At 36.6% G+C, this 24,908-nt stretch overlaps 1 protein-coding gene across 1 annotated transcript in view; it reads left to right on the top strand.

Annotated features, from left to right (window-relative positions):
* Nucleotides 1–23,356, top strand: part of LOC125241271 (ras-related and estrogen-regulated growth inhibitor) — an 80,645-nt gene extending 57,289 nt beyond the window's left edge. The window contains exons 2-6 of the mRNA XM_048149661.1: nt 15,157–15,213; nt 16,202–16,275; nt 16,575–16,751; nt 17,319–17,602; nt 22,438–23,356. Coding sequence (XP_048005618.1) covers nt 15,157–15,213; nt 16,202–16,275; nt 16,575–16,751; nt 17,319–17,552 — 542 coding nt within the window. The 3' untranslated portion in view covers nt 17,553–17,602; nt 22,438–23,356. The remainder of the gene's footprint in view (nt 1–15,156; nt 15,214–16,201; nt 16,276–16,574; nt 16,752–17,318; nt 17,603–22,437) is intronic.
* Nucleotides 23,357–24,908: the final 1,552 nt, after the last annotated feature.

The following is a 24,908-nucleotide window of genomic DNA, read 5'->3' as shown; positions in this document are numbered from 1 at the left end:
TCCGTCTGTCACATTCCTAAATATCTCGAGAACTACTAATGCTATCAACTTGAAATTTGGAATAGTTGTGAACATTGTAAACCTCTACAAATAGAAAGTATAATTTTTTTAAATATATTAATTTTAATTGTAGAAAATGGCCAAAATGAAAGGGGGGCAAACTGTAAATTTCAAGTTACTAGATCAAGTGGGGTATCGTTGGAAAGAGCTCAAATTGAACGTAAATAAACTATTTTTTATAATTTTTTTGTTGTGGAAAAAAAAAGAATTTTGAAGGAAAATGTAAAAAAAAATACCGTTCCCCCCCTTATCTCCGAAGTTTACCAACGAAAAATTATGAAAATTTTAGTAAACATTGGTTTTATGCTATATATTACAGAAAAAATATAATCGTGTTTGTATTTTGAATACTTTTTTTTTAATTCACAAAAAACTTTTCAGATTTTTACTTTCAATTTACCCACCCTTGCGGATATATATCGTACTTAAAATTAATACGAGATGTTACGTAAACCATCTTCTGTCCAATAAAGTAAAAACTGTTTAAATCGGTTAACATTATAAAGAATTATTCCTGAAAAACCAGGTCGCGCAAATTAGTTAGCAAATTGACCGGGAGATGGCGCTATACACTATAATACTCATTAGTGCCTATACTTTTGTCTGCTAGTCAAGTCATTAGAGTTATATGAATATATGAGATTATTTTTACTAGGTAGTTTGAAAGAAAGTTTGTACGGAACCCTCGGTGGGCGAGTCCGACTCGCACTTGGCCGGTTTTTTTGAACTATTATTATCAATTTATCACCAATTGCTCTTAATTTCATTTTAATATGACGATCATTATGAGATACCTAACTATTAGACTTTTTATTTGACTTGTGCTTTATTATTTATTAGCTTTTTCCCGCGGCTTCGCTCGGGTTAGAAAGAGACAAAAAGTAGCCTATGTCACTCTCCATCCCTTCAACTATCTCCACTTAAAAAATCACGTCAATTCGTCGCTCCGTTTTGCCGTGAAAGACTGACAAACAAACAGACACACACATTTTTATACACACATATTAGTATGGATTTAGTTTTTAATGACGGTGATTTTGAAAACCACATTTACAAATTGTTAATTTAATAATTTATATTGTTTTTGAGTATTATTGACATTATATTATTGTATCTTTGGATGCCAAATTATTATAATTGACGATCATAATGTAAATTCATATAGGTTAACGTAGAATAATTTATACTGTAATGTACCATTATGAACTAAATAAACTAAACTAAACAATTAAGTTGAAACTCTGAAGTCTGGCTCAAATCGAGGTGGTCACCTATAAATTCAAGAACTAAATTGCACCACAGGCTACCGCCGTCCTCGAAAGTTATATTTTAATAAATCCTCGAAAAAGCGTGTATTTTAGACCGATCATGTTTCTGGGTCACAAAACAGGTGTTTCTGTGAAATAGGGCGCAGCTGTAACATGCCATGTCGGGTTATCCAACTCTGATGCTGCGACAAACCATTTGGCGTAGTTACGCAACACAGACTATATCGTTAGACTCCACACCGAGTTGGACGACCATGTCAGAATGGTTCTGTCAGACTGATAAATAAATAAATAAATATTGGGGGACACCTTACACAGATCAACTTAGCCCCAAACTAAGCAAAGCTTGTACTGGGTGCTAAGCGACCGACGATATACATACTTAAATAGATAAATACATACTTATATACATAGAAAACATCCATGACTCAGAAACAAATATCTGTGCTCATCACACAAAATAAATGCCCTTACCGGGATTCGAACCTGGGATCGCGGCTCAGCAGGCAGGGTCACTACCGACTGAGCCAGACCGGTCGTCACCGTACGTCACGTCAAATTTAGGACCGCTCGCAATCTCGCTGCTTAGCCTGAAGGTTGACTGCTAGATAATGATATATATCAAAGAGGATCGAATATTATAGAGAATGACTGTCAAAGTAAAATGTGTAATCACAGTGCACAGACTGCCATCTCTCGACACAAGCTTAAAACTTTTGAACCTCAGTTTTGACAATTTGGCCCATATTCTTAGCTTGATATGTTTTAAAATGTCAAATATTAATATTAGCGCCATCTAGCCGAGCGTCCCCCAAAGGTTATCGCCATCTAGGTAACCGTACCTTTTTCTGTATGGTTTTGAGGTACGTTTTTTTCTTAGATTTTATCCGGCTATACGGAGTTACATATGTCTTTGGTACCTACCTATGCTATGCACTACGAGCGTAGCCGATAGATAAACTCGTAGAAATGTCAATGTAGCGAAAAGCGCGTAACGAACGATCAGAAATCCGAGTATTTATCGGATTATTCCTACCCATAACGTAAAAAAATATATATTCTTAATTTCCTTTTCTTATTATAGTTTTCTGTATGGTTTTGGGGTACGTTTTTTTCTTAGACTTTATCGGTCTTCACGAAGTTATATAGGTCTTTGCTTATATATAGCATTAAATCCCACGTTTGTATTGCAAGGTTTCTTTTGTACAATACTAGCTTTTGCCCGCGGCTGCGATCAAATTCTAAAATTGCGGAATGCTCCATACAAACTTACACCTCCCATTTTAGGGAAGTGGAGGGGTTAGATAGAGATAAAAAATTGCCTATGTCACTCTCCATCCCTTCAACTATCTCCACTTAAAAAAAAACCGGCCAAGTGCGAGTCGGACTCGCCCACCGAGGGTCCCGTACAAACTTTCTTTCAAACTACCTAGTCAAAATAATCTCATGTTTTCATATAACTCTAATGACTTGACTAGAAGACACATTATTGTGTATAGCGCCATCTCTTCGTGAATTCGCCAACTAATTTGCGCGACCTGTATACTATGTTGGTTTTTCAGGGATAATTATTTATAATGTTAACCGATTTAAACAGTTTTTACTTTATTGGAAAGAAGACGGTTTACGTAACATCTCGTATTAATTTGAAGTACGATATACATTCGCAAAGGTGGGTAACTTAAAAGTTTCCAAGATACAAACACGATTATATTTTTTCTGTAATATTTAGCATAAAACCAATGTTTCCTAAAATTTTCATCGTTTTTAGTTGGTAAACTTCGGAGATAAGGGGGGGGGAACGGTATTTTTTTTTACATTTTCCTTCAAAATTCTTTTTTTTTCCACAACAAAAAAATTATAAAAAAAAATAGTTTATTTACGTTCAATTTGCGCTCTTTCTAACGATATCCCACTTGATCTAGTAACTTGAAATTTACAGTTTGCCCCCATTCATTTTGGCCATTTTCTACAATTAAAATTCATAAATTAAAAAAAATTATACTTTCTATTTGTAGAGGTTTACAATGTTCATTACTATTCCAAATTTCAAGTTGATAGCATTAGTAGTTCTCGAGATATTTAGGAATGTGACAGACGGACAGACAGACGGACAGAATCGCACCATAAGGGTTCCTGTTTGTACCTTTTTGGTACGGAACCCTAATAATGTCAATTCGTCGATCCGTTTTACCGTGAAACGGACTAACAAACAGACTAGGGTTGCAAATAAGAAAAAAACCGAGCACCATGGTTTTTTTCACGATTTTCGCATAACAGACTTCGCATAATCGATTTTCGCCGAATGTTAATTTGGCAGAAAACTTATTTGTCATAATCGAAAATAATACGAATAACACATTGTCCGAAAATAAGTTCGCATAATTCTGTTTACGCAGATTGTTTTTATGAATAAAACTAATTCGCATAATTGTATTTGGCATATTTCTTAAAATCAGAATATCCACCCATACTAAATGCTGTTAAGAGAGTCGGTTAGGTTAGGTTAGAACTGCAACATTAATATAGTTAGTATTACCTATGATAAAAATTCTGCGTAGTAAATTTCCACTAAACCATGTTATGCAGAAATAATTTATGCATAAAAACCATTCGGCGAATAACCTTTATGCATGAAATATATTCGGACAAACAAAAATATGCCTAGACAAATTATGCGTAACTATACTATGCCATAACAGATTATGCGAAAGGTGAATTATGCCAATATAGATTATGCCAAAAAGAATTCTCGATTGTAATAAAAAACCGTATAAAAGTATTAACTGCTTTGCAAATTTTGAGATTTCGTACTTCAGAAAAAAATATACTCCAGAAAAAAAACAGTTTTTTTTTTCAAGGTTTTCTTTCATGTTTTTTTTTCAAGCCAGAAAAAAAACTGGTTTTTTGCAACCCTAAAACAGACACACACACTTTCTCATTTATAATATTAAGTATGTATAATATGTATTGAATAGGTGCGTTGTAATTGGGTGGACACGTACCCATATCGATACTAAGGTGCATTAGGGTAATTTCCAATGACAGAAATGCTCAGGTAATTTCAAAATTTCACCCTAATGCACCTTATTCAAGTTTTTAACTTATTTTATAGCGCCAATTCTGGTATGCGCTATTCGTTGTTACGTCTCGTCTAGAGGGCAATTGATCAAGGTAGCAAATAATCCAGTCGATCTGAAATCTGCCAGGCATACCTACCCGCTATGAACTAGAATAACTGTCTGAATAGCAGGTGTAGTATTCTAATGTTATAAATTAGATATGGATACGACATAGACCGGATCTATCAGTGACAAAAGTAATTTAATGTTGTGCATCACTATATCGTACTGTACAAGTCTGATGTCCAAAATTAGACATACTTAGATACTATATTGAACCGGGTCTGTCAGTGACAAAAGTAATTTAATGTTGTGCATGCATCACTATCGTACTGTACACGTCTGATTTCAAAAATTAGATATGGATACGATATTGGACCGGATTAGTGACAAAAGTAATTTAATGTTGTGCATGCATCTCTATCGTACTGTACCTACATGTCTGATCTCAAAAATTAGATATAGATACGATATTGGACCGGATCTATCAGTGACAAAAGTAATTGAATGATGTGCATGCATCACTATCGTACTGTTACATTTGACCATCAGTTGAAGATTGGTCCGATGCCTTAATTCACATATGATTCGGTCAAACCGTGTTTTTTGACAAAAAATTAAATCCAATTAAAAAGAAATGCGGTTTGATACCTTAAGGTAAGGTGCTTCGCGCACACTAGCGTCCCCCCCACCTGACACAACTCCCCCCCCCCCCATTTTACCCTGAAATATGTCCCAAAATTCAGTTTTTTATTTTTTATAGAAAGTTTTTTTTTAGAAAAAAGTTGTCAATGAAAGAAATAATCTCTTCATGAGCATTCCAACACAACTTGACCGAATCAATAGTTGAATTGTCCGCGTTTTAACCAAAACCACACGTTTCCCGTGGCTGAGGAAGTTATTGCATTCAGTTTATTTGCGTTACAGGAATCACAAGAATGCCCATTCCTGTATCGGAGTCGATTAACGCATGTAATTGCAGCTTTTCCTTGCAGTCCCGTAAACAATCCTAGTTTAATTAGTTACCTAATGGTTAATTTTCGCGGAACCGTGATGGAAATTGTGGATTGTTTTGCCTTTTGCGAAGTTACTATTATAGAGCAATTGTTACAAGTAGCGGCACGTAAGTTTAGCGCTGAGTGAAATGTGGAGGGGATAGCGCATGGGGACGCATACCCTTCGCCCCCTCTAATCCCCTGAGGGACCGGTTTTTGACTTCTGCCAGGGACGGCTCACTCCGCGATTCTATCGCCGCGCTACAAGCACATGCTGGCGGCCGCGAGTGCGCGGCCTAATCAGGGGTGGCGCGCGTTCTCACGGAACGCACGTTTGCACTTTCTATTGTTACTTTACGTTGCGAGTTTTTTTATTTAAGTTTTATATGCGATGTCCGCGTGTGAATGGCTAATGCTTAGTTAAATAGACATCATGAATAAAATAGGAGAATCTTACACAGATCTACTATTGATTAAGTCCCACGGAAAAGTTAAATAAGCCTTGTGATGTTGGGACTTAAATAAAAAATATAAATACTATATATATATACCTAGAAAGTACCCAAGACTGGAATATAATAGTGTAACATTTTATCTGAGTATTAATTCGTTTTAATCCATAGGCAACCCTATCGTCCGACGCTGCGCACGTGCGGCTCGTTTCTTTGTTATAATTTTGTAGGCATTTAAAAGGCGGCATTTCGTGAACATCAAAGCAGTGGGCCTTCTGTACTTGTACTATTATATATTCTGTGCTTCTGCGCAATATCGGTCAGCGCTAAACTTTCGTAATGCTACTTTTTTTTTATTATTATTAAAACTTGTAGCAAGTGCGGTTATACGCAATTATGCATTAACGAAAAATAGCATTATTAATAACGCTGCATTCAATGACGAATGGCGCATGGATATAAAAAGAGGATTAGGATCATAACCTCCCTTAGGACTAGGAGAATCCTATGCGACGCTGACCGAAAACTGTCCCATCCTTTCTTTATGTACAAAATCCTCAAATCTAATATTTTGTAGATATACAGAGTGGGGCCTGTAACAAAGGCGAAGAATTGAACTCTAGGCTATTCTCCTTATACTGATCAACATTTGTTCGGCGACTTTTAAAAATAACTTGTATTTTGATTTTTATCACCCTTGAAAGTTTTTTCTAAGAGGTGATGTATTGCGAATTCTGTTAAGTCTAAAGTGTGACAGACAACGTCAATGACAACAATAATGGCGTACATTGAAGCTAATATTTATTTTGTATGAAAAATTGAAAAATTAAAGACTTCATAATTTTTAAAAGTCACTGAACAAATGTTGATCTGATATAAGGAGAATAGCCTACAGTTCAATTCTTCGCCTTTGTTACAGGCCCCACTCTGTATATACTAACCAAATAAGACAAACCAAATATTTATTTACGTCGTCAGTGTCGTTCAGTGTGCTGTCCCGTAAACCCCGCTGGCTCCACAGAAAACCAGCGCCGTTGACCACGCTAGCCGTGTCAGCTGCAATGCTGAGTGGAGACCATTTTAGGCCTCACATCGTTATTACTACTTTTTACTTTGTGCAACTTTTTATCCTATTTTATCTAATGATGTTTGATGTGTTTTATCCTACTTTATCTATTGATTTGTACTTACTGATGTGTTGCCTGAATAAATGATTTCTATTCTATTCTATTCTAAATCCTGGATGTCTGATGTCAATCAAATTGTGTTGTTAATATATGGAAAAAAATATTCGCGCTAACTTTCTACAACTTCGTGCTTAGCGTATCTACGCTGAGACTTTAGCGACGCTGCATTGTCAACATGGTGATGGCAAGGCGATTGAGAAAGATACAGGCTATATGTTGCTATGCAAGCAGCACAGATAGACAGACAGACACGCATACGCAGTATGTATTTTAAAACTGAATAAATTATATGACAATTATTTGTCTAGCTAAGGTTGTTAGAAAAGGTCAGTTACTTATATCGATCGAAGTCAAAATGTCTCATTGCTTTTAACCTCCGACGCAAAAACGAGGGGGTGTTGTAAGTTTGACGTGTCTGACTGTCTGTGTGTGTGGTCTGTGCCTTCGTAGCTTGACGGATTAACAGATGAACCGATTTAGATTTGTTTTTTTTTTTGATTGAGAGCTGAATAAAATTAGTGAGTGTTCTATAGCCATGTGTGATGAAGATGAAAATTGGTCCACTTGTGTTTTTTTAAGTATTAACAAGCATTTTTAACAATTAAATCAGAATAACAACCTAAGAGTTGATCCACCATAAATCTACTCGGAGTACAATCTAGGTTGAGTATTTACTATCAATCGACACGCGCGGTTTCACCGTTCCCGTAGATTACAAAACCACAGACCATGTAGATAGATTCACCTAGATGTAGCAAGCGTTCGGTACCTGTGTCGACTTGGTGTACCTAGTTACTGTGACGCTTGCTGACCTAGCCTTCCCGTAGATTACAATATAATAGAATAACCTAACATAGAGACGCTTACCTGCAAGCAAACTGCATGTGTTCAATGTTTATACAGTTTTGCAGGGAACTGTATTAAACTGATTACCTACCTATGTAATCATATTATGTTTTAATAATTGAATAATAAATTAAGGTAACGGCGGCTATCAACGCGGGTATCGAAATCGACGTCCATTACCGCCGCATTTGCAAATACGCATTTTATAGGCAAACCGACCAATTTCTTAAAAAAGTTACTCACACATAGGAAGCCTGTTTAGTTGACTAACGCACATATAGGCGATAGAGAGTGTGAATGAAAGAAGACGCTCGCTATTTGACAGTTTTTGCCACGGGGCCGCGAGAAGAGGTTGTGTCATACTGACGTGTGACGCTAAACCTAAGTGAACTCCAATCTCATATAGTAGTTTACGTAATAATTATGGCAAACAGGTGAAAGTTATGCATTTCAAATTATTGTTTATAGTTTTCTACATGACTTCTGAGTACTTTTTACGTATTGTTTAGCCTGGAAATGTGTTTAAAGTGGAAATTAAAAGACAGCGGTGAAAGGCGCCATTTCGTGAGTAGATTCTATTACTGTGGTATACCACAGTAATAGTTAAAGTAGTGATATTAGTTCTTTTTGCTTTATTTTAAGTATATGTGATCAGTTATATAATGTCTTACAGTTGTTTCAATCTTGATCTATTCACGCTATCAAAGAACTATTTACGCGGTATGAAAATTATTCAACAAAACCTTAATTTTTAGCAAAAACTTCATGACTTATTTCGTAGTTTCTATGAAAACCGTTAATTTGTCATTTTTTTTAAACATTGACATAAAGTCTGATGCTTACTTACCAGTTATGTAAACTTGGTTTTAATATAAGGTTGCAATATTTTATTTTGATTTGTAATGAAAATACATCTGTATGACTTTGTTTTTATGGGTCGGAATTAGATTTTATAATACTCCAATTTATGCCTATTACCGATGGTACGATCAGATAACCCTCGGTAATAGAATATATAAGAATTTATTACCGATCCATGCAATATTTGTTTGGGTCGGTAATGGGTTCCTATAGAAGTATCTATTACCGAGCGACATATTAGTCTTGCATCAAAATATGACATTTAGTGTACCGTAAGTACAGATTTCTTAGGTGAAACTGAGTCTTCTGTGGGTATTCATAAAGGAGGATAGTATAGGTATATGTATTTGTCATAATTTGTATATTCAACCGTCGGTATTAAGCTCCGAATTTTGAGATGGGTTTCTATTTACCGATGGCAGAAAAACACTGTCATTCATACCCTCGGTAATGAAATCTCAATTCGCGTTAATAGAACTGCAGCCTGTTCATTACCACGGTAATAGAAAATTTAGGTATGTTGGCTTCAATAATCATTTTATGACATATAATAAACTAAAATGATCCTAAAACTCTTCAAAACTAATAGTTCAATAAATACTCTTCCATAAAAAAAATATTTGTGGTCGTTAATGAGCTTTGATACCCTTAATTTTTGGTATCTTTTGAAATCTTCCTTAAGTACCACGTTAATAGGCGCCATTACCTTAATGTGACTTTAAATATGTGTACAAAGCGCGAGAACTTAAAGTGTTATATCATTAAACATCTAAATAAATAAAAAATAGTATATAATTGAACTAGAAGTTGCAAGCGTTCGATACCTGTGTCGATCTGTTGATTATATGTACAATAAGGGTCTTACTAATACATACCTACTAATGAGCGATTTTAGGTCGACTAGCGCCGGTTCCGCGTCGACATTCTTGGGGAAACCCTAAAATGACAGTCGTTCGTAAACATTACAACAGTGTTTTTTTTCGTTTTCTGTAACAGACTGTTTTCGTGAGAGGAATTTAGTGCCAACTGAACATCAGAACCACTTTCCTTTGAGTTTTGGCTAAAATATTTGTGATGTAAAGAGATTTTCTAATGACTTCAGCAATTATCTGTACATAGTTATAATTGTTGCAATCCGGTCCATAGGGGCATAGTACCAAAACAAATATTTCTTTGCTACTGGATATTTGATGTCGATGTTACTTAACGTCATAAATATATTTTTAACGTTCTTAAGAAAGCAAATAATTACGTGACACGCCGTCTGTCTCCGTTAATATATTGCAGTTTTGTATGACGTTAGCACTGACTACAGTTTTTTTTTGTTTAGGTATTAAATTAATATTGGAAGAAAAACATGTTTTCATTTAAAGTCTTGAATGAGTACCTACTTTAGGTGTAGGTAAGTTTTAGCATATTAATATTCTTGTTTATTGATTGTTGTTTACTGACTATCGTTTAATAATTAAACACGTCACGTCCCCGTACGAGTATGCAGCATGCTGCATTTTCATTGATCTTACTTTTTATCCGAGTGCACAACTTACCGCAAGATCAATTGCATTCTGGCGCGTGTTTTAAGGGAGATTTCACATACATTTGACTTCACAGTTGTTATTTGCGCATAAACACATAATAATGCACAGCAAAAGGGAGTGTACAAGTTTCTAATGGGTTGGCAACGTCCTTGAGTTGCAGGCGTCCATAGGTAACGGTGACCGCTTTCCATCAGGCGGACCGTATGCTTGTTTGCCACCGACGTAGTACTTATTAAAAAAAATCTATTGTGTACCTTTTAGCCCGTTGCTTTAAGGTTTGATCTCGTATGCGTCACATCGCCGTCGCGCGACCATCGCGTGACCGTCGCCCACGCAAGCCACGGCGTAAGTCTCACAGTAAAGTGTGTGTCTGATTCTCTGACCGTCTCTCACGGCAAAACAGAGCGACGAATTGATGTGATTTTTTAAGTGGAGATAGTTGAAGTACTGGAAAGTTACATAAGCTACTTTTGTCTCTTTCTAACCTCCTATTTCCCTAAAACGATGAATGGTGGGGTGGAAGTTTGTATGGAGTATTCCGCAAATTTCGAATTTAACGCTAACGAATCCGCTGGCAAAAACTACTATTTCTCAAACATGCAATGAAATATTGTCTTTACGTTCCTTAAAATGGGCTGGGAAGTTTCGCTTTTTGGGCGCAACAACTCGAGAGGACTGTAAAGGGATTTCATATTATTTTTCAGGCCTAGGCCTGCAAAGTAACTTTTTTTTATAAAATATTGTCCTTTAGAGCATTTTTTTTTATTTCATTGTATGTTTGAGAAAAGCACTATACATGCCTCGGCGTGAAAACGGATTCCCGGCCTCGTATCCCTATCCGGCCTCGCTCGCACGCTCGCTCGGCCGTATATACCCACTTGGCCGGAAATCCTCATTTTCCCGGCCTCTGATGTAATGTACTATTTTATACAAAAACTAGGTTTTTCCCGCAGCTTCGCTCGCCTTAAAAAGAGACAGAAAGTAGCTTATGTCACTCTCCATCCCTTCAACTATCTCGACTTAAAAAATCAAGTCAATTCGTCACTCCGTTTTGCCGTGAAAGACGGACAACAAACCGACACACACACTTTCCCATTTATAATATTAAGTTTGGATTGGATACTTGTTTAAGTATCCAATCCAAACATTTCTGGCGGTTTAGTATGATGAAATAAAGGTTCCTAATACCTCGTTAATATTAGTTTTATTAAAATCCTTTCCTTGTATTAGTTATCTTTCTCCAAAATAAAATTTTGTCACAGTGGCTCATACCAAGCTCATACTCAACCAAATAAATGGATAGTCTAAATAGTTGAATGTGATGGTCTGTGTAAAATACCAACAGACTGTACAGTCTATGTACCGGTGCCGTAGCCGAATGGCATTTCTGCGACGCGAAACGAAAACGAAACGCTGCGAAATATAGTCTGGCTCTGTCGCACCAACCCGCAAGACAGATAGAGATAGATAGATATCTACGAGCGTTTCGTTTTGTGAGCCATTCGGCTACGTACCCTGTGTTTATTGTACCGAACGATAGACACAGAAGTGCGTAACATTATGTATTGGTCCGAATCGCACTCGGTGTATAAATAAAAGTTATTTCAGGCCGCAAATCGGGCCAAATCGCCACCAACCTCCAGATGAACTAACATTATAATTATTAATGTTACGATTGGACATGTTTTGACATGTGCGACTTTAATGTAGAAGAATGTAGGCATATTTTCTTATGAAGTTATGATGTAATTTTTTTTTAAACCGGGACTTAATCGCGTATGACTACATATTAAACTGACCTCCAACGTTTCAGGGACAGCGTTGTCCCCGTGGTCTCGGAGAAAACTGGCTTGAAATGACATCAACACCTTCTGACAGCCGCGCGAGTTTTTCGAACTACCCGCACTTGGTTTTGATTATCAACTTGAACTGTTTGCACACTAGGGATGTTACTCTGTGGACATACAACACTGACGATATTCGATTTAACGACTTTCGATATTAATAATGTTGATATTAAATCGAATATAATAAAAAATTTAAATCAAGTTATGATGTGTCGAATTAACTTAATTGATAGTTTCTACATAATGTAGGCTTGGTTGGGGAAACTTTAAATGAGCAAGCATAACACGGATAACATGAAACATACGTATCAGGCAAAATAAAATATACGTATTAATATAAATCATGCAATTAAAATTTTTGATGTTAATACCTAGAGAAAGAGCAGAATACCTTATAAGTTTAGGTAGCTAATAGGTACTATAATTGAGAGCATATTTATTTTACGAGATAATTTAAGGACTTGCACTTAAATCAACGAAACCAAATCAATTGAATTACAAATTAAGATCGGTCGGACCTTATTACAAATTAAATCCAACCAATTAAATATTTAAACCACAAGGTGATCCGTCAGCAAGCTCACCTGGAAATTTTTAAAGCAAGGAGATACCACTTCTTATTATTTATTTGTCTTTGTCCGACGTCCGTACCTACTCAAAACTCCGCACTCATATTGCCATACGCCCGACGCCAAATATACAGGATGTTTCAATGAACGTAATACTAAATAAGTGGCTCTATTGACGACGAAGAATATAATGCACGTATCTAGGAGGGCGATTTTTGAATCTCGCATACGGGATTTTGTCACTAAAATACCGGTTGAAAACGGTGACTTGCTTATTATTTTCAGTGACAATTTTCTGAATTCGAACGCGTGAGACTCAAAAATCGGCCCGCAGGCCCCGTAACCGAATGGTATTTCTGCGACGCGAAACGAAATCGAAACGCCGCAGAAAGGTAGTCTGGCTCTGTCGCGCCAATACGCAAGAGAGTTAGAGATAGTTAGCTAACGAAAGAGATATTATCGTGAGCGTTTGTGCATTAGGCTACACACACTGGTCTTAAAATTCTACGTAACTTAATTTTTCTAATTTTCTAAATAACATGTTAGAATGCATTTTATTCATAAAATGTCAGTCTAGATAAACAAACAGGTGAGTTTATACTACAAAACTATTTCCCCTTAACAACCTAGATAATAACCATGTTGTGACGAAAATAACAGGATTTAAGAAAACAATGATATCAATGATTATTAACTAGTTTAACAATACGCGACCTAACATAGTGTTTTAGCAATAGTTTGAAAACATGTTTTGTATTACGTTTATTGAAACAACCTGTATGTTCGTAGGTATTGTTCGTAACGAACAAAAGTGTAAACTTGTAAAGCTTAAAAGACAGACTTATAGATGCAATGGCATGTTCGTTATGTCAAAACAATCTGTGTAAAAAGCCGACCTGACTAATTTTAGACTCGTGACGTAAAGGTATCCAAATCGAATTTAAAACGAGTTTTTGTACTATTTCAGTTGTTTACGCTATGCGTTGTCTATTGTGGGTGCCAGTGCAGGCATTCAGTACGTTGACTTTATTTGCGTATGATGTCGAATCGAGAGGGAGATTTGACATGTTTTTATGGAAGGTAGCACATGATTGAATGCGGGAACTTAGAAGTGTTTTTATTGATTTCCGTTAACTTTAAGGGAAGGTTCTTTAGATCAAATACAATTAATTTATCTCAGAAACTAGCGTCTTAACTCTTACGCTTATCGAGTTATCAAAAAAATAAAGATAATTGTTGAACACGTGTGTGACGGTCTTTAAAAAATTCTAGTGTTATTTGTTTTGACATGTGCCGTCAGTCACTTGACACTAACTTGAATGTTATCCTTATGGCCGCTGTACACATATGGCCAACGGTTCCACCAACCCTTTGTGAAACCCCTTGGCCAAGATAAGAGCCGCTGTTTACACATTGGCGAACCAATCACTTGGCATTGGCTCTTCATGAAAGATGGATGTGGAATGAAAAAGTCTAGGAAATTCTAGGTCATAGACGTTGTCAGAAAAATTTGATTAAAAAATAATAACCCCGTAGTAAAATTAAATTATTTGAAATATTAACAATTTTTTTAATATTCTGTTAAGAACATTTATCTTTTTTAGGAAATACATTAAACATTTGCAAGGTTATTTTATTTCCTAAAATATACACTATTATTGGCATAGATAAACTTATTATTTTCGTAAATATTTCACTACTGTCCTCTCTGACGGCTGACGACCAACTGAATGAAGCGCCAACGTGTAAACGCAGTTGGCCATTGGCGCCAAGATCCTTTGATGTGTGGACAAAAAACCGACACCAATCGGTTGGCCGGCAAGCGCAAGCGCCAACTGCCAACTTACGGCCAAGTAGCCCTCTACACGCTTGGCCAAGGGGGTTGGTGGAACCGTTGGCCATATGTGTACAGCGGCCATTAAGGGTCTCTCACAATGATTTATTCATATATTATGTATGAAAACGATGAAAAATTTTTTTTGCCAATTTAACTAAAAGTGATATACAGCATGATGAGTGCACTAGTTCTAAAAATGCGGCTCAACCCAAGCTGAGATACTGGTGTCCATCTGTTCTCTGTAGAGTGCGTTTGTTTCGTAAACACGACGTCGACCCGAGAGCACTCGAGATTCATTAGCGAGGCCGAGAATTATGAGGTTATGGGTTATGGCTATTGTATACAGGTTGGCCCACGCAACGTATGAAATTAAAAAAAAAATTTAGCTTAAAGTACACCGAGTGCGGATGCGGACAGGTCTTTCAGGGCTTCCTGGCACCAGCGATATCTGGGACGGCCGTTGCGGGGCGCAAGTTGTGCTAGACCGCCAGAAATATATGATTATGGTCAAGAAGCCGCTGTTATTCTGAATGTATGGCATAATATTCTAATTAAACCTTTTCTTTCGTTTCAGCTTTGACGGTCCGGTTTCTAACGAAAAGATACATCGGCGAATATGATCATCAACAAGGTAATAGCATACTTTTATTTATTATACTTAGTTAGTTACTTGAACTTAGCACTTTTGTCAGTTACAAAAAGGCAAGGACGCACCGGCGCGAGGGCCTTTTGCATCAACCACGTTTGACAGACACATCATCGTCACGCAGCAGACATCTATAGAATTTTCCATAAGTACAATAAAATTTAACAAACGCTTTAACGGTGACAGACAGTTTGGTGCAACCGACCCTAAGTATGCTAGGACCGCTCGTTACTAGCTGCTGTAATTGCTTTCACTTTAACCCTTTAACTGCCAAGAACGTCCAAAGGCGTCGTGTGCTGTCGTGCCCACGACGCCTTTAGGCGTTCTTGGATTTCTTTTGTTATTTACTAGCAGAGGTATAGGAGTGTCCTCAGTGCCACATTTAGACGCGAGAGGCAAAGCGTTCGAAAGGTTAAAACTATGTGAAATCAAATACTATGTAAACTCTACGAGTTAATACGTGCAGCTCGGTGCCAAAGTTGGCAACAGGCACACTAGCGCTCCTAGCGGCATGAGTTGATCAAAATAGTTTAGTTTCATACAGCATAAAATTAAAAAAAATTACAAATTCTTATTTTTTTGTTTTATTCCGTCTAAAAATGTTAAAGTAGATCAAGTAATAGCATTTTCTATTTTAATTTACTCAAATAAAAGTCTGAACAACTACTTTGATCAACTCGAACCGCTAGATGGCGCTAGTAAAATTGTTGCCGCTCAATTGTATGGGAAACGTCAGAAGCTGCACGTATTATAGTATATAGTATTTGGTGAAATTAACCTTTTGATCGCCAGACGGTGAAGGAATATGCCGTGTCCCTCTTAAATGGTCTATTCCCGGTCCATGATTTAAAAATATATGTTGTCCTTGGGTAAGGTACCGTATGTTGACTCAGGTGGCAGTGCATGGTCTAATGCCCCAGTATTTTTATATATTCTTTGAATTTGTCCTAATCCTGAATACGTTTTATTTCAGACAGCAAGTACAAGCATGAGGTGTTACTGGACGGAGATCCGATCCTGTTCGAGATTCTGGACACGTGTCCAAAGGTGAACTTTCTTATTGTCTTACTTAAGATTAAATATTAGACTTAATGCAAATTGTTGCGCTTTTCTAGATATCACATGCAACTTTCTTACACATTCAAAACAATAATTTCCAGTTAATAAATAATTGCTTAGTCTATCACCTGACGTAATATTCTTGAATATTGAAAGCAAGTTGAATACAATAGTGGCATAGGTGCCAAAAAAAAACTTTAAATGAAGTGAACACACTACAACAAAGACGGCTTAAAAGACTTGTATCCAGACCATAATAAAATTATAAAAAAAAATGTACTTTACAGAGCACAGAGGACCTCCCGCCGCACGACATCGCGCAGTGGGCAGACGGGCTGTGCCTAGTGTACTCCATCACGGACCGGCAATCATTCAACTTCGTGCGGCGCGCCAAGCAGAGCCTGCAGCCTGACGTGCCGCTCACGCTGGTGGGGAACAAGGCCGACATGGTACACCTGAGACAGGTCAGTATTTCACGAGAATCAGGACACACAAAGCGCCCTCCACACTCGCGTATCGCGCCGCGACGCTGCGAACGCAAGTGTGGTACACGTACTTTAAGACTTTTCAGAGTTACGAATCCACACTCGCACCGCGAAAGTGCAGTGGAGGGCGCTTAAGATATATAACAGACGTACAATCGACGTAGACATCGTGAGGAAACCGGCATACATCTGCAAAGGAATTCAAAGATGATGTATGTGAACTTGTGAAGTCCCGAATCTGCATGGGGACTATTGCCCGAGCCATGTCATGCATCAGAGGTCTTTGCCCAGCAGTGTGTGTATAGCCTAAATTAGTTATCCATACTTTATACTTTAATATTATAAATGGGAAAGTGTGTGTTTCTGTTTGTTTGTCCGATTTTCACAGCAAAACGGAGCGACGAATTAAAGTGCTTTTTTAAGTGGAGATAGTTGAAGGGATGGAGAGTGACATAGGCCACTTTTTGTCTCTTTCTAACGCGAGCGTAGCCGCGAGCAAAAGCTAGTAGTATATATTTTAAATAATTTTGAAACCTTGATTTCCAGGTGAGCCCAGATGAAGGCGAGATCCTGGCGAAAGACTTCGAGTGCAGTTTCCGTGAGGTCGCGGCAGCGGAACAGGTGGTGCAGGTCAGCGAGGTCTTCCAAGACCTGTGTCGAGAGGTGCTCCAGCTTCGGCGAAGGGCTAAGCACAGCTTGCTGGATAGAATGCTGGGGACTAAGACGGCTTACCGAGTGTATTCGAGAGGGAAGAGTGACAGCGCATTGCCGAAGGATTAATTTTGTTACGTAAATCAAGGTTTTGTCTTCGAGTTACTTTTAAAACCCGTTTAAGAGGATACGATACCGAAGCACGAATTCAAATTTGAGATTTTTAGGTCTTTATCGCCGTCGCGCTGACGGGGGTGGAACCCACAGAGAGGCCCTGTGTGCGTGCGCGCGGCGCACGCACACACCCGCGTCCGCGGCCGGCGCAAGTACTTACTCGCGCTCAAGCGCTCTCTATAGTTGTCTAGTTTCGGACTTCTGATGCATATGTAACGTTTTGGACTCCGTGAAGATATTAAGTGTACTGATTTGACTAAAATGCAAATTTGTAATGTTTTAAGGAATGGTAGAAACAATTCCTTATCTTATACATAATGTGATTATCTTAAAAGATGATTTCTTTTAAGATAGTCACATTGTTAGCGAAATAAAGTTATTCAGTATGTAAAAAGCTAAAACCTTTTCGATTTCAAAGAGAAGCCATATATTATAGGAGTAGGTACGTACAATCAACCAATTAATCTGAATCCTAGGTCATAGGCCAATCTAGACCCTTTCACAGTAAAAGTAAAACTGACTTCTGTAGCAAATAAAGGACGGTGTCGATACGACAGGGTTCTAGAGTGGCCTAGGATTCTACATAATTGGTTGACAGTATCTACCTACCAAAAATGTATGTGAATCTTATTCTTTTTTTGCACATGTTTGACAGAAGTGACAGCGTAGGAAAATTTAACTAGGTAACAATTTGGTACCTATTATACTTACCAGACACCGGATTATGTTCCAAGGTAATTAGAACTTTTTAGCAGAATTCTAACAAAAAATCTGCCAAAGCATAAGGACCTTTTTCAGATGGAAAGCTACATATGCATCTTATATTTCTAATTTTCTAGGGTTGTGTATACATATTACCTACCTAGCATTAGAAATACAAGCCTTAGCACAGAACAAGACCAACCATAAAAATGCTTAACTAATTTGCCAGCTAAATTTTAACCTAGGTATTGGTACTTAAACGTATTGATTGATATTTTTATTATTTAAAACTTATTTATACTTACATATCAGCATTTCTGTTACCATAGAATTACATACATACATACATACAATCACGCCTGTATCCCATGAAGGGGTAGGCAGAGCACATGAAACTACTCAAGTTTCAGTGCCACTCTTGGCAAATAAGGGGTTGATAGAAAACGAAATTGTGCCATTGCAGTGACAGGTCGCCAGCCTCTCGCCTACGCCACAATTTAACCATAGAATTAAAACGTATATAACACTCATTTCATCTACCAACTAAGGGCATCTGTAATCTACATACAAATAAGGCCCGGTTAAAAGTCTCGAAATGTTATGTACATTTCATAATTAGATAAGTGTAAATGGGTCAAAAAATTGGGTCCATGTGCAATTGTGCATTAAGCAGGTGCACTTTTCCGAAATTGCTGCATGTATGAAATAAGGCCCATCAGTAACTTAACAAAAAATATGGTATTTACATACCGAATTAAGCGTAATTGTGTCGCTTAACTTCAAACCTGGATAAATTTCTGCTACAAGGTTAATATATATTTTTTATATATTCAATCTTAAAGCAGAATGGATTTAAGTACCCAAGTTTGAAACTAAGCGACACAATTGATAGTATGTATCTAGGAGATATTTTCTTTACAAAATCGTATTATTCAAGAGCGCTATGATAAACGCACGTCGAAATAAAGTAAAATTTACAATATTTACCGATGAGATTGTGCTCTGTGTGTAATGGTAAACATTAATAATATGAAAAGTAATTGTTTCAGTCAGAGCATCTTCACTCGTCAATTTCGTCTTACTCTTTAGTTGTGAAACATGGGTGACAAAGGACGGTCGCCGGAAGGAAAAGAATAAAAATATACGGATACCTATATATATTATAATATTTATCCCGTAGGACAGCAGGTTACTTCAAAGTACTTTAATTAACTACCTAATTTTAATGTTGTCTTCGGTTCCCGTCGTCGTTCGTCGTTCGTCGAATCCCGGTAAGGGTATTTATTTGTGTGATGAGCACAGATATTTGTTCCTGAGTATGTATTTATCTATTTAAGTATGGTTTTGTATTTATCTATGAGATATGGGTTAAATTGTGGCGTAGGCGAGAGGCTGGCAACCTGTCACTGCAATGTCACAGTTTCGTTTTCTTTCAACCCCTTATTTGCCAAGAGTGGCACTGAAGCTTTAGTAGTTTCATGTGTTCTGCCTACCCCTTTATGGAATACAGGCGTGATTGTATGTATGTATGTTATCTATTTAAGTATGTATTATTTATTTATTTATTAGTAAAAACATGTTTACATGACATTACAGTAAAACCAATGCGTCACGAAACTTAGATAACAAAAAAGAAAAAAAAAACAGTAAGTAAGAACATGAAAAAAAAACAAACAATAAAGTTTAAAACTAAACAATTTATTTGGGCGATGACGTAACAGCGTGGCTCCGTTGCGTCGTTTGCCCCGGTGTAGGATTCGGCAAGTTGCCCCGGAATCGCCGAAAAACCACACCTTTCGGCCAGAAGTCTGCGCTCGCGATGGTGTCCTGCGCTATATCGTCGCCTAGCACCCATAGTACAAGCTTTGCTTAGTTTGGGGCTAAGTTGATCTGTGTAAGGTGTCCCCAATATTTATTTAATTACTTTACCATAATCATAATGTAATATAATGTGCATTTTTTCGTGGTTACCAACATGCATACCAACCATAAAAATGCTTAACTAATTTGCCAGCTAAATTTAAACCTAGGCTATTTAAACGTATAGATACTTTATATACTTTTATTATTTAGATCTTATTTATACTTTTCGGCAAAGCATTTTTGTTACCGCAGAATTAAAACGTTGGTAATACTCATTTAATCTACCTACTAAGGGCATATGTAATGTTGCTTGTGCAAACAAGGCCCGGCTATTAAGTTTCGAAATGTTATGTACATTTTATAACTTGATAAGTGTAAATGGTTCAAAATTTCGTGCAGTAAGTAAAAAAGTAAAAAGTAAGTATTATTAAACAGAAAAACTATGGGTCTTATTTGATGCAGGTATGAAATAAGGCCCATGCCGCCCATGTGTCCACATGTTCACAACATTCGATACCCGAGAAGTAGCGTTGCGGAAATAGAGATGGATCGGATATAATCTTCAAAGATGAGCTATCATCAGCGCCAGTATTTGAGTGGTGGCCTCAGAGTGGAAGGCGACCCCGCAAACGCCCAGTACTTATGATACACAATACACATAAACACAATACATTATAATATATATTGCCCCGTAGGACAGCAGGCTACCCCACACTACTTTAATTAAGTACCTAATTTTGTCCCTTTAAACTTAATATGAAATAAAGTCTGCATATCTTGACCACATTGACCTTGACGCACTGCTTGTTAAGACTTGAGCCCCTCTAATTTAGAGTACCATATCCTAAATGCATAGTCCTGAATAAATGTGTTTTAGACGACAGACCGTAGTATGAATACTTATCACAAAAATTGATGATTGAATTCATGAACACAATGTTTACACAAAGTTATAAAACTTAAGAAGCGAGCGATGGGCCTTATTTAGAGAAGTAACTATTTAGGGCATTTTGTGATTCTATGTCTGCGAAGAAAATATACAAAACGGCATGATTGATAAAACTTAGAAGAAATATAAGCACTGGGCCTTATTAAGGGCAGGTACTGGTACCACTGGAACAAACTATGTATTACTAAATAAGGCCCATCGTTTTTTTTAATATTTTAAAACATGACTTAAATTATTAATATTATGCCTGTTTTTATTGTGTGTAAATAAGTACATATAATATGACTAATATAACTACTTACCTAATTGGTGTTCGGCAGAATAGTAATAAATAAACAATGATGACCGAATACCAAATTTTCGGCAAAATGGCTGAAAAGACCGAATACCAAATAGTTGCCTAATATTCGTGGAATCTATCGTAAAATACAGCATAACTTTATAATTGTTACTAGTAAACCAATGACGAGAAAAGTTATGCATGTATAAAATAAACTTATACCTGTATGCAATTGTTACGTACCTATACTTATAAAAATATGGACTTAGTATTTCCACAGAATATATAATACAGATTCAAACTTTCACGATTTTTACACATAATAATATTTAAAATTGCAAACGGGACTTAATCGCGTATTTACTATGTTTTAAACACTAACCTCCGACGTTTCAAGGACGGCATTGTCCCCGTGGTCTCGGAGCAGACTGGTCTTTTTTGGACCACCAATTTTAAATATGAACATATTATTACGTATTTCTAACTAAAAAGTTTGTCAAACACGGTATGTCGATATTTCGACGTAGTATATCGATAACTTTTCACATCACTAGATTATCGACATTAGATGTCGAGTATTTCCCATCACTTTATTTCAGTGTACGTATATAAAAACTTAGCCCCGCCCCTAAATTTGGTGCGATAGGGACAACTGCAGCTCAGGCGCGAAATCCCGCGTAAAAACTGCAAAAATCGAGGTTCCGCTCTCGACTGTTTCCTCCTCCAAAACTTAACCAATCGTTACGAAATTTGGAAATCAGAATGACAAGGAAATTATCTGTGTCCGACCGTTTCGTTTTTTTGGATAATTGATCTCAGTTTTGAATACCACGCCTTTCTTTCTGGCAAATTCAATTAAGCCGTTTTGGCCAACTTTGAGAGGCTCTAATTCCTTTTAAAACAAAAATATCAAAAAAAGCAAAACGGTCCGACACAGATATTGATAATAAAAGTCTGTGTTGAAAAAACCATTGATCTAGCTTCAAAAACCAGAGAGGAAACAGGCGAGAGCGTTTGTATGGAAAAATGAGGGGTATCGTAGCGTCTTAAGGTGACGACTTTGAACTTTGCATGGGCTACTTCTTGCCCGAAATTACTTAGGAAATCAAACATATTTTACAAAAGGTCACTTCTGTGGACAATTCGTCGAAAGTTAATGACCGGTGTCAAAGTAGTTATGTATTCCGAATATATCCCGAATTTCATGGGGCTGTTTCGCAGCCTGGAAGTGACCAAAATGTGTTTTAATTTATTATAAGAACAAATGACATATTTATTTATTTTAATATCATCACGTCAATACACATTTTAAACAAAATAAATGAAGTGTAAGCATCACCCGTGTAGTTATGATAGTATTTAATATGTAGATGGCGCTAACAAACGGAGGTACGATGCTTATTATGAGCATTGTCAATCCTTTATAAATCATCTTTGGTTACATTTTACATTAGGAACTTACCAACTCAACTCATTTAGGGAAAGGTAGGGGGGTCAAGAAAATGTGCCATTTGACAAAAGAGATCAGGAGAATCACAAACTTATTAGTGACTTCACTTTTTGTGACGAATTTCTTGTAATGGTTTTATTGGTGAATTTATTTTATTGATTATGTGTCAAAACTTCTTATATTGCTCACGTGACGAGAAGGGAGACTTCACTCAAAAAATAAAAATCGTATGATTTACATCATTAATGGATGTCCCCTTATGCAAACATCTTGCATTTTCGGAACTATATTCCATTATATGAATGTATAGAAGCACCAATATAGCCAATGTGTAGATTTTGAACATAATTTTATACCGGTAACTTGTTTAAAAACTTCTTTGAATTACCTAGTATAATTTCTAAAGTTTACAAGGTAAAATACAAAGTGATATGTATAAGAGAGTATTATTCAGTAACCTAACAAAAAATACACGCAAAATTGCCCTAACTCCAGTCCTTCCTTTTTTTGAGTTCCTTAAGACGCTACGATACCCCTCATTTTTCCATACAAACGCTCTCGCCTGTTTCCTCTCTGGTTTTTGAAGCTAGATCAATGGTTTTTTCAACACAGACTTTTATTATCAATATCTGTGTCGGACCGTTTTGCTTTTTTTGATATTTTTGTTTTAAAAGGAATTAGAGCCTCTCAAAGTTGGCCAAAACGGCTTAATTGAATTTGCCAGAAAGAAAGGCGTGGTATTCAAAACTGAGATCAATTATCCAAAAAAACGAAACGGTCGGACACAGATAATTTCCTTGTCATTCTGATTTCCAAATTTCGTAACGATTGGTTAAGTTTTGGAGGAGGAAACAGTCGAGAGCGGAACCTCGATTTTTGCAGTTTTTACGCGGGATTTCGCGCCTGAGCTGCAGTTGTCCCTATCGCCAAATTTAGGGGCGGGGCTAAGTTTTTATATACGTACACTGAAATAAAGTGATGGGAAATACTCGACATCTAATGTCGATAATCTAGTGATGTGAAAAGTTATCGATATACTACGTCGAAATATCGACATACCGTGTTTGACAAACTTTTTAGTTAGAAATACGTAATAATATGTTCATATTTAAAATTGGTGGTCCAAAAAAGACCAGTCTGCTCCGAGACCACGGGGACAATGCCGTCCTTGAAACGTCGGAGGTTAGTGTTTAAAACATAGTAAATACGCGATTAAGTCCCGTTTGCAATTTTAAATATTATTATGTGTAAAAATCGTGAAAGTTTGAATCTGTATTATATATTCTGTGGAAATACTAAGTCCATATTTTTATAAGTATAGGTACGTAACAATTGCATACAGGTATAAGTTTATTTTATACATGCATAACTTTTCTCGTCATTGGTTTACTAGTAACAATTATAAAGTTATGCTGTATTTTACGATAGATTCCACGAATATTAGGCAACTATTTGGTATTCGGTCTTTTCAGCCATTTTGCCGAAAATTTGGTATTCGGTCATCATTGTTTATTTATTACTATTCTGCCGAACACCAATTAGGTAAGTAGTTATATTAGTCATATTATATGTACTTATTTACACACAATAAAAACAGGCATAATATTAATAATTTAAGTCATGTTTTAAAATATTAAAAAAAACGATGGGCCTTATTTAGTAATACATAGTTTGTTCCAGTGGTACCAGTACCTGCCCTTAATAAGGCCCAGTGCTTATATTTCTTCTAAGTTTTATCAATCATGCCGTTTTGTATATTTTCTTCGCAGACATAGAATCACAAAATGCCCTAAATAGTTACTTCTCTAAATAAGGCCCATCGCTCGCTTCTTAAGTTTTATAACTTTGTGTAAACATTGTGTTCATGAATTCAATCATCAATTTTTGTGATAAGTATTCATACTACGGTCTGTCGTCTAAAACACATTTATTCAGGACTATGCATTTAGGATATGGTACTCTAAATTAGAGGGGCTCAAGTCTTAACAAGCAGTGCGTCAAGGTCAATGTGGTCAAGATATGCAGACTTTATTTCATATTAAGTTTAAAGGGACAAAATTAGGTACT

This window comes from Leguminivora glycinivorella, chromosome Z, assembly GCF_023078275.1.
Source record: "Leguminivora glycinivorella isolate SPB_JAAS2020 chromosome Z, LegGlyc_1.1, whole genome shotgun sequence".
Taxonomy (NCBI): domain Eukaryota; kingdom Metazoa; phylum Arthropoda; class Insecta; order Lepidoptera; family Tortricidae; genus Leguminivora; species Leguminivora glycinivorella.
Note: the sequence above shows the minus strand (reverse complement) of the source record. Positions and strands in the feature narration are given on the sequence as shown.